At 36.8% G+C, this 16,545-nt stretch overlaps 1 protein-coding gene across 2 annotated transcripts in view; it reads right to left on the bottom strand.

The window, feature by feature from the left end:
* Window positions 1–16,545, bottom strand: part of LOC121331106 (F-box only protein 41-like) — a 64,380-nt gene that overhangs the window by 29,325 nt on the left and 18,510 nt on the right. For both annotated transcript variants that reach the window (XM_041278298.1, XM_041278308.1), the window contains exon 3: window positions 3,417–3,624. In XM_041278298.1, the coding sequence (XP_041134232.1) occupies window positions 3,417–3,624 (208 nt within the window). The remainder of the gene's footprint in view (window positions 1–3,416; window positions 3,625–16,545) is intronic.

The following is a 16,545-nucleotide window of genomic DNA, read 5'->3' as shown; positions in this document are numbered from 1 at the left end:
GTTCCCCAGGATCTTAAAGCCTTCATATACCCTTTCCTATATAATATCTTTTTTTTGTTTCAACCACACTAAACATTTATTCTCTTAAACCCAAATTTGTTGTTTAACCTAATTAATCAATCTATGACAACCAATTTACATTAATTTGTTAACCATAATTTTACTTTTAAACACATTACATTATTACACTTTGTTTACTACCCAGTTGGTTTATGTCATCTTCACACTTTATTACTTTATTTTTATTTTTTTTGTTAAAACATCTGTGGGGTGTTTGAAAATGGTCTCCTCACACCTTTAAGAATGTGGTGTGGCGGGTGTGTCCACGGGTTCAAACGAGACCTTACATGTGAGGTAGGATATATATATATATATATATATAAATATATATATATATCTATATATATATATATATATATAAGGAGAAATTCCATAGTTTTACCATGACAGCCTTCTTGAATCAAAATTAATATAGGGTTTATATTTACCAATTCCATGTCTTTTGAAACAAAATGATGTATGAATTAGACAAACAATAAGTAATTAAGATTCAAGGTATGTGGAAAAGTAAGTGAACCCCTGGTTTTATCAGCTCAAATTAAGGGGATAATTAGAATCAGGTGTTTAAATAATTAGATAGATCTTCAAGGGTGAGTTTCGGAGGCCCCAACCTACATAAAGATGAGATACTTTGTGAGTTTGGTCTTCACCATACAGGTTTGTGGAAACACGTCATGCCACGATCAAGAGAAATCTCTGAGGACCTCAGAAAAACAGTTATTGATGCTCATCAGTCTAGAAAGGGTTACAAAACCATTTCTAAGTATTTGGGGCTCCACCAATCCACTGTGAAACAGATAGTCTACAAATGGAAAAAATTCAAGACCCACAGTCACTCCACTCAGGAGCGGTCGTCCTACCAAAATCTCTCCAAGAACAAACTGGAAAATCATAAAGGAAGTCACAAAGAACCCCAGAGTAACATCCAAGGATCTGTGGAGCACTCTCGCCTTGGCTAATGTGAGTGTTCATGACTCAACTAAAAGAAAAAGACTGAACAAGAATGGTCAGACAATGATCCTAAACAGTCAAGCAGATCTACAAAAGAATGGCTGCAGAAGAAGAAATTCCACATTTTTGAAAGGCCTAGTCAAAGTCTGAACCTAAACCCCATCAAAATGTTGTGGCAGGACCTAAAGCGAGCAGTCCATGCAAGGAAGCCCTCAAATGTCACCAAGTTGAAGCAGTTCTGTAAGGAGGAGTGGGCCAAAATTCCTCAAAACCGATGTGAGAGACTGACCAACAGTTACAGGAAACACTTAGTTGAAGTCATTGATGCTCAAGGGGGCGCCACCAGTTACTGAATCTAAAGGTTCACAAACTTTTTCATACATGGATATTGAATGTTGAATCATTTGTGGATAAATAAATGTTGAAAAAGTATCATGTTTTTGCATCATTTGTTTAAATAGGTTATCTATCTATTATTAGGATTTATTAGGAGATCTAATAATATTTTACGTTTGAAATATGTGAAATATGTAAAATTCCTAAGGGGTTCACAAACTTTTTCTCAGCATTTATATATATATATATATATATATATATATATATATGTGTGTGTGTGTGTGTGTGTGTGTGTGTGTGTGTGTGTGTGTGTGTGTGTGTGTGTGTGTGTGTGTGTGTATATACACACACACACACACAGTACTGTGCAAAAGTTTTAGGCAGATGTGAAAAAATGTTGTAAAGTAAGAATGCTTTCAAAAATAGACATGTTAATAGTTTATATTTATCAATTAACTAAATACAAAGTAAGTGAACAGAAAAAAATCTAAATCAAATCCATATTTGGTGTGACCACCCTTTACCTTCAAAATAGCATCAACTCTTCTAGGTACACTTGCACAAAGTCAGGGATTTTGTAGGCATATAGTCAGGTGTATGATTAAACAGTTATACCAAACAGGTGCTAATGTCCAAGCTCTTTTGAAGAAGCACAAAGAAAAGGGCAACACTGAGGACCGTAGACGCAGTGGTCGGCCAAGGAAACTTACTGCAGCAGATGAAAGACACATCATGCTTACTTCCCTTCGCAATCGGAAGATGTCCAGCAATGCCATCAGCTCATAATTGGCAGAAAACAGTGGGACCCTGGTACACCCATCTACTATCCGGAGAAGTCTGGTCAGAAGTGGCCTTCATGGAAGACTTGCGGCCAAAAAGCCATACCTCCGACGTGGAAACAAGGCCAAGCGACTAAACTATGCACGAAAACACAGGAAACGGGGTACAGAAAAATGGCAGCAGGTGCTCTGGACTGATGAGTCAAAATTTGAATGTTTAAATTTGAATATTTGGCTGTAGCAGAAGGCAGTTTGTTTGCCGAAGGGCTAGAGAGCGGTACACGAATGAGTGTCTGCAGGCAACAGTGAAGCATGGTGGAGGTTCCTTGCAAGTTTGGGGCTGCATTTCTGCAAATGGAGTTGGGGATTTGGTCAGAATTAATGGTCTCCTCAATGCTGAGAAGTACAGGCAGATACTTATCCATCATGCAATACCATCAGGGAGGCATCTGAATGGCCCCAACTCCACCAAACATACAGCGAAAGTCACTAAGACTATCTTCAGCATAAAGAAGAACAAGAAGTCCTGGAAGTGATGGTATGGCCCCCACAGAGCCCTGATCTCAACATCATCGAGTCTGTCTGGGATTACATGAAGAGAGAGAAGCAACTGAGGCTGCCTAAATCCACAGAAGAACTGTGGTTAGTTCTCCAAGATGTTTGGGCCAACCTACCTGCAGAGTTCCTTCAAAAACTGTGTGCAATTGTACCTAGAAGAATTGATACTGTTTTGAAGGCAAAGGGTTCTTCTGTTCACTCACTTTGCATTTAGTTAATTGATAAATATAAACTATTAACATGTCTATTTTTGAAAGCATTCTTACTTTACAGCATTTTTTCACACCTGCCTAAAACTTTTGCACAGTACTATATATATAACATTTTAAAACCCCACTATAGTCAGCTAATTGAACAAGACTAAATGACCACCTTCAACTGTAATATAAATCTGTATACATTTTTAACTACAAATTATAGAAACCATAGTTAATAAGACTATAAAATGTTCAGTTAACATTTTTTTTTTTTAATTTAAAATCTATATGATGTTTGAAATAATTAAAAAAAAATTATAAATCTGCATGTAAAAAGGTGCAATTTTCTCTTGTCGTTGATCATGTCACAAAATCCCTTATTAGACTGATAGCCTTAGAGCAGTATAGTGTACATTATTCCTTGTATTATCAACAACAACAACAACATTAATAATAACAGTCACAATAACAGTATGCTTTATGATGGCAACCAAGGGGCACTACAGCTGAGCGCCATGTGGCTGTGTTTGTGTACCTGTCGGCCGGTGCTCTTGGATCCCGGCACACTGCAGCGGCTCAGGCTGCCGTTGGGAGTGGTGCCACAGCTGCTGATGCTCTGGAGCTGCTTCTCAGCCCGGTCAGCCCGGTCCAGGAGCTCCTCGATGAACTGCTGCAGACGGACCTTCGCATTGGCCTCCCGCGCCGCCGTCTCCTGCAGGAACTGGTCAATCTGTGCCCCCTCCCTGCAGGGGAAAAGCCAGTGACAGGTACGGCACAAACTCCATGGCAAGCAGAATAACTGAGACCAGTCTGACTGGTGTTGGCTTCAAATAAATAAATTGATTATATTTCCTGTTTCTGAGGTGACAGTGTTGTAGAGGTTTTAAAAAAAAAAAAAAAATATGGATGTTCTTATAAAAACTTCCTGAAATGAATACATAACTTGTAAACTATAACTTGTTTACTTCAGTCTACGTAAAAATGGACAACCTTTAGCAATTTGAAATGCCTCAAGTGCTGGGCTTTCTCCAATCTCACAGGGCAAACACCCTCTAGCTCACTGATAATGGTATAAATGGTTTTATATTCAAATTTAAGAGCCAACCCTCCAAGGGAAGAGGATACTCATTTAATTTATTAGAGACACTGAAAGACTGATTAGGAGCACAATAGCTGCAGAATGCATCAATTGAAATGTCATCTTAAGCAGCCCAGATCTCACGGGTGACTTTCACAGACACGTTGCCCATACGGAAATAACTTATATTGTACATATATTAAAAGCAATATATGTTACACTTATATGCCTCTTATTTTTCCATTTTTGTTTTGTTTGTATGCATACAGTGCCGTAGTCAGCCATGAAAAATCACAAGGTACTTAGTAGCAGAGCAGAGAACCTGTTAACAAACAACCCATACTTTACGTTTTAAGAGACATCTGTATTCATTGCTTGTATTTCTGAAATTTACTTATGTTTGTATTATAAGTAGAGCTGTATTTTTTTCAATCACTTATTTCACAGCATTTGACGGTCTAAAATACTGTAGGTATTTCAAGATATTTTCTAATTAAACAATGTTTACTAAAGCAGAAAAATAGCACTGTCACATTCAAAATTATTACACAACAAATGTGGCTAAATATTTAAATGCCTACCTGAAAAACAGTACGTTGTAGAATATTTGGGGGGCATGTATCAAGCATTTACGATGGCAATAAGGCCTTAGCACCGAGTTTACGCCGGCCTTAAAATTGCTCCCTATGTATCATGGCACTTTTGGCAAGTTAAGGGCATGTTAGGTCAGAATGCGCTCCGCCGTGCAATGCACTCCACCACTCATTAGCCATGCACTTTAAGGCATGTCAAGCCTTAACTATATTCATGGGCAAATTATAGGTGGGGCTCATTTGTAAATTAAGTCTGTGATATTAAAATGAGATTTATGAAGCGCTGCACAGCTGCACAGGCACTCAAAGGGTCTACAAATAAGTCCGATTTCAAATTGTTCTTATTTGGGCAGAAATTAAACATTGGAAAGCAGCTTATAGGAAACAGCATTACGGCAACAGTCATAACGTATTTCTTACAGAGAATGCAAGCCTCTAACCTTCCTGAATAACCCAGGAACAGAGTGAGAGTACTGAGAAGAAGGGAGTATTTAGGGTCTGCATTACCCTTTTTGATCTCCCTGAGGATTCAATTCTAGCTTGATACTGGCTATTTCATTTTGAACAATTGTTTGGATTCATCATATAATAAACTTGGTTCATTAAGTTATCCTTTTCATTATGTATATTTGGTTATATCCATTGTATAATAATATAATATAAAGTCAAGACACTTAGTCAACACGGGTCATTTCTGCCTCTCCAGATGAGCTACCCGGGCTTTAATGGGCTAAAACCTGTACATTTTATTTAAAACACAAGTTAGCCCATTTTGAACTGTCAATTCTGCCTCTCCAAATGACCTACCTATTGTTCAATTGAGGTAATCCATTTGGAGAGGAGGCTCTATTTTTCAGATTCGTCTGTTAATCTGTGCTACCAGTGGCACATTTTCAGCACATTTAAATATTTAAATGTGCCAGCTTATGCCATGCCTCTTTAATTTTGGTCCAATTAATACATTCGGGATTGGGTAAAATGTGTGCAGTGGCACAGCGCTACTTTACACTAAATTCAGCGCTGCATCAGTCAATCTTGATACATGTACCCCTTAGTTTTTTTATGTCCACCTTGTAAATAAAGTAATAAAAACAAATGTTGTTTATTGTTATAAAAATTATTATTTAAAACAGGTCTAGAAAAAAAAAGTTTCTATTTCAATGTGTGCTGCCCAAGCAGTAAAGCAATTACAGTTGGTATTGTCGATTTGTAAATAACAGAAAGTGTACAGTACTTCTTTATAATTATTTTTAAGTTTCGGTTTAGTTTCCTTGGTTATATGAGTAGCGCGGGGAAGTTGTTCAGAGCAGAGACGTGAACAGCAACTTAACAGCAAATTAGATCAGCGCTATTTCATATTTGGGAGAGGATACGTCACCAAGTTCAGTGGCAGACAGACAGGCATGCTTTTTCAGTGTGCAGAGCCTTTACTTCTGCTGAGAAATAACATTTTTTTTAGCAAAAGAAATAAACTACTTTTAAAAAGGGAAATATACAGAAAACTTGGACAATCAAAGAACGGAAAAAGGAACGCTTTAGAAGGCGATACTATTGTGGATGAGGCAGCGAAAAATGCAATTTCACCGCCACAAAAAAATTAAACAAAACAAGGAAACATATTAAATTATTACTGAAGGAGTCACTATCCACAGCAAAGCAAAACCACTGACACCATTAAATGCAGTGACTTTGATAAGCATACATAAAGACAGAACTAACACTGCTAATGCAAAGTATGAACGCAGAGAAGCCAACTTTGGGTGTGATAGCGAATTTTTCTACATTTGTCATCTTGTAACACTGTAGAAGACTGTTGAAACATGTTGAAACATGTGTTACCATTTCCATATAATTTGTGTCCGAAGCAGTCACATTTCTGTTTTTTTTGTGTTTTTTTTACAGAAGTAATTTTAAAAAAACAATTAAGTAAATTGTGGGATAGGATTACAACCCAACACTTACATAACAAGCTTACTACTATTATTATTATTATTATTATTATTATTATTATTATTATTATTATTATTTATTATTATTATTATTATTGATGTTATTGTTGCAAACTTTAAACAACCACTAGACTATAAATATATAACCTACTTCAATATCTGACATAGTTGTTATATTGCATTCATTTATTGTAGAAATACAATATAGAAAAATTTTTAAACAAAGCAAAGTCTTTATACTTTGGAACTGGTTATAATGCGGTAAGCTCATGGCTCCCATTTGCCCCATAATGCCCTTACACCAACATTCTCGACAATGGTTCCCGACTACAGCGTTATAAAGGGGGAGCACTGTATGTGCCCTTCATTTGGTTACTGTTTTATACAAATTACATAATATTTTCATATATTCTATGTTACCATGGCAACAGACCCCCTAAACTGGAAAAAAGAAATCCTGGTAAGTTCATATGTATGAATGTGACTAATATTTCTTGTATTAGACTTCTTCCTACGTCATCACCTTCAGGGTGCAGTACCTGTCTGGACTGCTTTGTCAACAGCTGCCATACTGTCAAGAAAATTCATGGTTAAATTCATTTTAATATAGGCATTTCTCAGATATTTAATTAGGTTGTCTGTGTGACATGCTGTGGAGGTTGGGTTGTTAACACTGATTCCAGAACATTTTTAACCAGATCTATTACAAAGGTTGCAGATAAGGAACAGAACACAAACTGTGTTAACTCTTTGAAGCTCACCTTCCAAAATGCTATCTGATTAGATCTGGTCTCCTAAGGTGTCATAAAACTTGCCAAGCTACAGCGCAGTTTTACCATTATTGTGTTAAAAGTTACTTAAAATGCTTTAAGAATCATTTTTAATCACATAACTTGTGGACACAAGTTTACAGTTATTTTTATAAGTTTCCCAATAAATCTATTTATTGTGTTTTAAATAAATATTATTAACTAACAACTATTTTAAAATATTATCCTTTGATTGTATTATGTTGTGTTTTATATGCTTGTAATCGTAATTTTGTATAGAGAATGAAACTGAAATGTGTATGCTTCTCCAGTGAATGTAACTAAAGTTATATTGAATAGGAGGTTTAAATGATAAATGACAAAACAGGCAGATACATTCCATTTCTAACACATTCTTTTTGTGTGACACGTAACTACAGTACTGTGCAAAAGTTTTAGGCAGGTGTGAAAAAATGCTGTAAAGTAAGAATGCTTTCAAAAATAGACATGTTAATAGTTTATATTTATCAATTAACAAAATGCAAGGTGAGTGAACAGAAGAAAAATCTACATCAAATCAATATTTGGTGTGACCACCCTTTGCCTTCAAAACAGCATCAATTCTTCTAGGTACACTTGCACAGTTTTTGAAGGAACTCGGCAGGTAGGTTGGCCCAAACATCTTGGAGAACTAACCACAGTTCTTCTGTGGATTTAGGCAGCCTCTGTTGCTTCTCTCTCTTCATGTAATCCCAGACAGACTCGATGATGTTGAGATCAGGACTCTGTGGGGGCCATACCATCACTTCCAGGACTCTTTGTTCTTCTTTACGCTGAAGATAGTTCTAAATGACTTTCACTGTATGTTTGGGGTCGTTGTCATGCTGCAGAATAAATTTGGGGCCAATCAGATGCCTCCCTGATGGTATTGCATGATGGATAAGTATCTGCCTATACTTCTCAACATTGAGGAGACCATTAATTCTGACCAAATCCCCAACTCCATTTGCAGAAATGCAGCCCCAAACTTGCAAGGAACCTCCACCATGCTTCACTGTTGCCTGCAGACATTCATTAGTGTACTGCTCTCCAGCCCTTCAGCGAACAAACTGCCTTCTGCTACAGCCAAATATTTCACTCATATATATTTTGACTCATCAGTCCAGAGCACCTGTTGCCATTTTTCTGCACCCCAGTTCCTGTGTTTTCGTGCATAGTTTAGTCACTTGGCCTTGTTTCCACGTCGGAGGTATGGCTTTTTGGACGCAAGTCTTCCATGAAGGCCGCTTCTGACCAGACTTCTCCGGATAGTAGATGGGTGTACCAGGGTCCCACTGTTTTCTCCCAATTATGAGCTGATGGCATTGCTGGACATCTTCCGATTGTGAAGGGAAGTAAGCATGATGTGTCTTTCATCTGCTGCAGTGAGTTTCCTTGGCCGACAACTGCGTCTACGGTCCTCAACGTTGCCCGTTTCTTTGTGCTTCTTCAAAAGAGGTTGGATAGCACATCTGGAAACCCCTGTCTGCCTTGAAATTTCTGCCTGGGAAAGACATTGCTGATGCAGTATAACTACCTTGTGTCTTGTTGCTCTGCTCAGTCTTGCCATGGTGTATGACTTTTGACAGTAAACTGTCTTCAGCAACCTCACCTTGTTAGCTGAATTTGGCTATTCCTCACCCAGTTTTATTCCTCCTACACAGCTGTTTCTGTTTCAGTTAATGATTGTCTTTCAACGTACAAATTGAATTGATGATCATTAGCACCTGTTTGGTATAATTGTTTAATCATACACCTGACTACATGCCTACAAAATCCCTGACTTTGTGCAAGTGTACCTAGAAGAAATGATGCTGTTTTGAAGGGAAAGGGTGGTCACACCAAATATGGATTTGATTTAGATTTTTCTTCTGTTCACTCACTTTGCATTTTGTTAATTAATAAATATAATCTATTAACATGACTATTTTTTACAGTATAATTGTAAATCTCGAAAAACTACTCACTTCTAAATCTTTTGTAGTCATTTTTGTATTACTTTAGTATGAATACATGTTAATTTGGATTCATATGTTGTTTTTTTCTGACTTTATGTGAACGAAAAGACACAAAAGCTCCCGTTTTCTCATTGGAAATAGTGATATTTCAAAATATCACTGTCCTGGTCACAAAAGCAAAGTTTGTGGGGAATAATAGCCACTATCTATACTTTTGAGACATAAGCAATTAGGAAATAACACTTACTACCCAGGAACAAAAATTATGTTACATAGTGTTATCTGTTTCACCAATACCGAAAAAATTGCCGAAGTCGCCATTATTGGAGTGCCCAGAAGGATGTAACAGAAAATCATTTTCAATGATGTAACACTTCAAAATCTGTGAATGCAATTTGAAGGTTGACACAAGCACATAATTATCTGGCCACGGTCCCTAATTAAACAACAGTACCCAACAAATAGGTATTTATTAGAGATTTGCTGGTAATTCCCTAGTAATTCTCAGAGTAGGGTATTGTTCTGGTTATGTTAGTGAAGATAACTATGGAATGTGTATTTGTATTACTTGCATTTTAGGTGAGGAGAAAATAGTTACATTTTTTATTTTATTATGTTCTACTTGAGGTGTGTATGGATATTACTAGCCTTTAGTGTTGAGGTCTCAGGCGTCAGAGATTACAGACCAGGCCAGGTTTCAGATTGTGAGTTTTCATTGATGCGTAATGAATTAACAAGAAGCTTTCACGTCATCACGGTTCTTGTGGACAAAAACTCTAGCAGTAGAGTTAATCTAGCGGTAAAACAGTATCTCTCAAATCAAATGAAAAAATGCTAAGCTGGATGTGGGAAAAGGCAGTACAGAACTTTCTGTTTCATTCTTGTGAGAACATCCTCTTATCATCACTACGCCAGGCTGTAGTTAGCAGAAGAATGCAACCCCCCTCACATACATTACCAGCCTCTATTAAACTGTCCATTAATCTGTCCATGTATTGCAGGTTATACGATTTTTCAATTTCCTTTATTAACGTGGACCAGAAATTGTTAACTTCAGTGCAGAGGATGCTACGATAACTAATGTGATACTGGCATTAAATCAGGTTGGAATTATGAACAGATAACAAGACAGTTCTTATTCCCCTAATGTGAAGCATCCTGTTGGAGGCATTTCCTGCTAGTGTTGTCCAGAGTTGGCTCAAAGTTAATACATTCCAGGAAAATTAGGCCTGGAGTGATTCTCAATGCAGTATGTTATTGCTGGTTTAGTACCATTTCAATCCCTGCCTAAATAATTGTGTGTAGACTATTGTTTTTGTTGTGTTTTTTGAGCTTGCCAAGTCTGACATTCAGAGGAATTATCTTCCTAGCATAGGATTTAGGTAGAATCACATAATAACAATCACTTACTGTATAACATACTCAGTGCTGGTGGAGCAGGGAGGGGAGGGGGGGAGGGGGCTCGAATAGTCTGAACTTAAATACTGAATGAGAGCTGTAGAGGGGTGTGTACAGACTAGATATATTTATGAGATCCTCGGCCTGTGCCCTGCAAATGTGTCTGTGGTTGATCCAGAATTGAGGCAATGTACAAACATTGCCTGTGAGTCACAGATTTTGGCTGGGGTCCCACAGCAAATGTTGCATTGGCCTTGTGCTCTTTTGAGTTAGCAAAGAAAATCAGCTGGGGATAGTTCACCTCATTGCACTTTAGCGACTCCTGATAGTCAAGTGCCAGACGAGGCCAGACAGGCTGGGCCTCACCTGCATGGTTCAGTAGCTTGGCAAAATGCAGATGAACAGGGGGCAAAATTAATAAATTGATAAATTGATTTTGCTACCAACAGCAAACCTGATAACTGTGTTCATATTTGGAAGCTTCTTTGTCTGCCTGCCTGAAGGTAACCTTTTCTTTGCATTTCCAGTGTTTTATTTAATCATTTTGGAAAGCGTCCGACAAGTAAGTTTAACTTAGGAGAATCAAATATCTGCCAAGCTTTACGCAGCTGTCCAATCATAAACAAGCAGAGACCGTTCACGATATTCTGCATGAAAACTGAAGGCGAGTGAGTAGCCAAAGGGAAAATAAAGATCTGACAGCTGTCCAATCACTCATGAACAGAGGCGGGGTGTTAATATGCCGGGTAAGCACTGAATTTCACCGAATGTTATTGAAAAAAATAAGACATTTCAGTATTTAGATAGTATTTCTATCTTTATATATATATATTTTTTTATTTCACCAGACAAGGGAAACACCGTAGTATATTTCGTTACGAATCCACTTTCTCTGAATAACTGTACTGGAGATGAGCGATCTTTAAAACAGAGTAGTGTTGACAAGTTTGCCAAATTGAAACAAAGAGACACTATCTATCCTCTTTTATTTTAGTTTATTCATGGTTATCTGTGTAAACATGCTATTTAAAAATATTTGCATTGCATATTTTATGTAAATTATTTAAAGAATAAACACAGCATGCAATATTACTGCCTGAGACTTGGCCTTATTAAAGTGAGCCAAGAATAACCCCACAAAAACTCTTACTATTATTTTTTTTTTTCAACAGCCAAGTAAGATCAATTTATGCCCGTGCCCAGATTACTTTGAGTCCTACTGATCTAGCACAAGCCTTTATTTTACAAAGCTGAGTTATTCTGTATTCTACTGCATATTGTATGTAGTTATGTATGTATGTATGTATGTATGTATGTATGTATGTATGTATATTATTATTATTATTATTATTATTATTATTATTATTATTATTATTATTATTATTTTATTTTTTTTTATTTATTTATTAGCAGACGCCCTTATCCATTAGCAGACGCCCTTATCCAGGGCAACCTGCAGTTGTTACAAACTGTCACAATACAAGGTATCACATTGCAAAATATCACATTACACAATCTCACATTACACATTATCACCTTACATAATATAATGTATATATTTCTATTTTTTTCTTCCTATGGAGCTCTCTACTGCTTTGTATATATTCAAAACGCCATATAAATAATTGATCACAAAAAAGAACCCCTTTAAACACACCCCGTCGCTACACAACTGCAAGACACCCTCATTCCAGAGAAGCTTTACTTGCTCTCCTGTTTAGGGGAGCCTACACTACAGTACTTGACACACACACAAGACACTTTACGGCCATTTGTGATGGCACTTAAAAGAGGCAAACTGATAGAAAACGAATCTTGAACCGTACAGGAAACCCCATAAGAACTCCCACTCTCAGCAGAGCCGCAGGGCTGAGTGAACCTGCAGCTGGCTCCTTCACAACTTGACTCCAATCCCATCACAGCCCACTGCCTTCTTTAGCAGGCATTTTATATTATTATTATTATTTTCCTGGATGGATGCCCAAAGGACAGTCGTGGCTGCTAACTCATGAAAGATAAATGGGCTGAAATTCAAATTGCCTCGGCATAGTGTCAAAAACTGGAGGGGCCATTGTGGAAGAAAATCCATTTCTAAATATGTTTGAATATAAAAGCCCTTCTTTATTGAGCACACACAGGATACTGTCTTTTTCTAACCAGAATGTGTATTGCTCAACCTCGTCCACTAGGTCAAGGAATTAATTGTTTCCAAACCCCTTGTCTGGGGAGCCAGAGATCCTAAAGACTCCCAAAACTTTCTGGAGAGAACACCTCTCTGGGAAGAAGAGTTATATGGATTCTTATCACACAGACATGAATACAGATGGTTTCTGTTTGCAGACTCCCTGGGGATTATACCAGATCCATTAATTACAGGTCTGAAGTGCTGGACCTTCAAGAGAAAACAGTTGGAATGTGTGTTGCAGTGAAAGGTCATTACTATTGCACCCTGAATGCAGCAATTTAAATGCATTAAACTCAAGAATATACTTATGAAACCCTACATATTCAATGATAAATGTTACGTTCAACAAGAAATAAAATATAAACATTTAAAAGTCAATGCAACATTGAATGTGTGATATGAAAAAAATTATGCAAGTTAGTACTAGTGAAGGTTCGAACCTTCATTCAGTAATGCGTTCCAAACTTTCGAAGGTCAAAATGTGTCCTTCGTTACAAACCTAGAATGTTGTAACTTCTGAGGAAACAAAGTAATTTGTTTTTACTTTTAAAAAGGTGTTCACTTCTTGTTGTCTCATACTTAAAACACTGATATTAGCATCTTTGAAACAGAAACATATATTAAAATATATTAAGTGAAGCTTAAATTGGGAACCCTTTACTCCGCTTCATTAAGATACAATATTTAATTGTATCTTAATTAACTGTGTAGGATAAGATATACCTCACACCATCTTCTGAGCCAACAAAATGTGGTCTAGTTTGTGTCTCACATGTGGAAGTTTTGAAAGAGGCATGTTATGGCAAGTATTTATTTTCATTTTAAAAATATATACATGTGGTACTGTACTAGGTTAAAGAAAGTTTGCATTCATTACTTTCAGATAGTCTGCTCTTCACAGGTAGTTTCATCAGGAGAGTGAAGTTCTCTCCATCTCTTCAACTCCTTTTTCCTGTCATTAACCAACCAGCTGCTTCACCTTATGACTGACAAGCATTGTAGCCACTGCTGAAATTAAATGACCTGGCAAATGCAAGTGTAGCAGACTACCTGAGAGAAAGGCATGAAAACCAAGAGCTTTTTTTAACCTTGTATGAACAAAATGTTTGCTATGTGCTTCTATAACAATAAAAGTACTGAAACTTAATAGTGCCTTTCATGAATGTCTGAAAGCACTTCACAATAAAACCATTAAAAAAACAACAATATGATGGGACCCATAAAAATGCTTTGTAAAAACTAAAATAAAAGAAAGTGAACAAGTGTGTGTTTTTTTTTTTTTTTAGTTTGCATTTGAACACAGATTCAATGTCTTTAATGTTTTTAGGCTACCGAAAGCTTCTTGTTTAACTCTTGGCACATCCCAGATGCCAGCCTTGGTAGATCTGAACTGACATCAAGGGACATAGAGTTAAAAGTTGTGCGAGGGAAAATAATATAACATAATTTCTCTCAAAACTACACATGTGAAACCTGGAGGTACAAAGCAGTATGACTAATGGAATAAGCTTGCTATAAGCAAGTTTAATTACACATGCCACAACCCCCTTTTACCCCCAACTCCCTGTAAATATTTTGCAGTTCAGGTGTTCATAATTTCTCTAAGGGGGACATGGTGTCACAAACCTGCACCTTTTTTTCAACCAGAATGGTTTTCTTCCAAATGCTAGTGCATTTCAAAGCAAAGACTCAACCATGAGCACCAAGACACTTTCAAAAGGACTCCAGGACAGATCAGGCACAGATCAGTGGATGGGTATAAGAAAATATCAAAAGGCCTTGAATATCCCTTAGAGCACAGTCAAGATGATTATTAAGAAGTGCACCACCAACACCCTGCCTAGATCAGGCCATCCCTCCAAACTGGATGACCAAGCAAGAAGGGGACTGATCAGAGTGGCTACCAAGAGGCCAATATTTTTAAAAAAGCTGAATTTCAAATTATGAAGCAAAATATTACAGGTAATGAGAAAAAGTAAAAAAAAAAACAAACACATTTTTTTTTTTTTATAGTGAACATAAAATTAAGCAAGTAATGAAAGCTTTCTGTTTTGCTTATTTCTACAGTTTTTTCTCTCCGTTTGTAATTTAATATTTATCAGTACTATATTATATATCAGTAATATATTCACAGTCCCCTTTCTCTCTCTCTCTCTCTCTCTCTCTCTCTCTCTCTCTCTCTCTCTCTCTCTCTCTCTCTCTCTATATATATATATATATATATATATATATATATATATATATATATATATATATATATAAAAGCAGTTATTATGCAAGTGATCTACAGCTTGGTGTTCCCCATGTCAACATTATGTATTAGTGTATTATCAGTGTCTCTTAACTAAATGGATCCTGATTGATAGATCTCCTGTCACTTACAGCTCATGCAGTTGCCTTTGTGAGGCTCATTTACACACCACCCATCAAGAGATGACAAGGGGGCATTAAGATGGGATATAGGTTATCCTGCTCCGTCTGTCTGCTAAACATAACAGTTGATTCATGTTCAAGACTAAGTGGGTGTGATTAGGTTTCCAATGGGCATACTGCAAACATCATGTAACAGTGGTGTCAGCTGCCATAATCGAAATGTTACTGCAGGTGAAACCCGGTGGTTCTGAGAGATAATGGTATTAATGGACCTGTGCTAGACTGTTGCTGTTTCAGTCATAACTGAAGTGAGCGGGTACAGGGTCACACTACAGCATTTCATTGCCAGTTGTTTTTTACACCGTTAATCTACATTTTTTCTAAAATCTAATTACATCTCACTTCAGAAAATAGTGGCAGATAAGGATCTAAGCAGCACATAATAGGGTAAGATCAAGAAGAGATAAGAAATAAGATATTTCAAAAATTGAGATGATATAAACTAACCCCTAAAGGTGCTGCTGCTTAATTTATCACTGAAATTAAAACATCATGTATCTGATAAAAAAAAAAAAAAAAACACACAAACATGTTTATCACGCTATAAGCTTTAAAATCTTATTATAAAATGAGCACTAATGTTTCTCGAAACCAAGCTTAGGGACGTTTTGGGTTATTTTTTTTTTTTTGCATTCTTTAACGATGTACAGTAAATAGGGTGTTCTGAGACACTATGTTTCCACTTCACAATCTCTCATATTCAACACCTTTCTAAGGCTCACTCCAGTGAATGTAGTTATGTCAGTTATCCATTTAATTGGGTTACCTTGAGAGAGGATAATGAAATAAATTTCACAGCAGCTGGAAGTGCACATGAAGGTACTGTACATTGGACGTGTACACAAAGCCACTACTATGCTACACAGACAGCGTCTTGGGATTTTGCTTATACATGAAAGACATTTTTGTATTAAAAGCTAAGCTGGCCGGCTATTGAAGACAAGGTAAAAGACTTATCTACTTAATTATAAACCCATGTTCAAATCACATGGGTTAGGACACTGGCAGGATTACCTGGGGGCAAGGTGAGCAGTTGCCCCTCCACTTTTATAGGTGAGGAATAGGAAGATGTACTCTAGAAGGGAAAAAAAATACCGCAGAATAATTTTATCACAAATTTGTGTATAGTTATTTTGTTTTACTACGAGATGGCGTAACAGCAAAATAGACTATTTATACTACGTATAAACAGTCCTATTTTCTTTTTTGACAGTAACCCAGCTCCTGTCCAATGGGAAGGGGTATGAGAACTTTCAAGTAACGGCTTGAAAGTACTGGTTAT

The sequence above is a fragment of the Polyodon spathula genome, chromosome 2 (genome assembly GCF_017654505.1).
Source record: "Polyodon spathula isolate WHYD16114869_AA chromosome 2, ASM1765450v1, whole genome shotgun sequence".
Classification (NCBI taxonomy): Eukaryota; Metazoa; Chordata; class Actinopteri; order Acipenseriformes; family Polyodontidae; genus Polyodon; species Polyodon spathula.
Note: the sequence above shows the minus strand (reverse complement) of the source record. Positions and strands in the feature narration are given on the sequence as shown.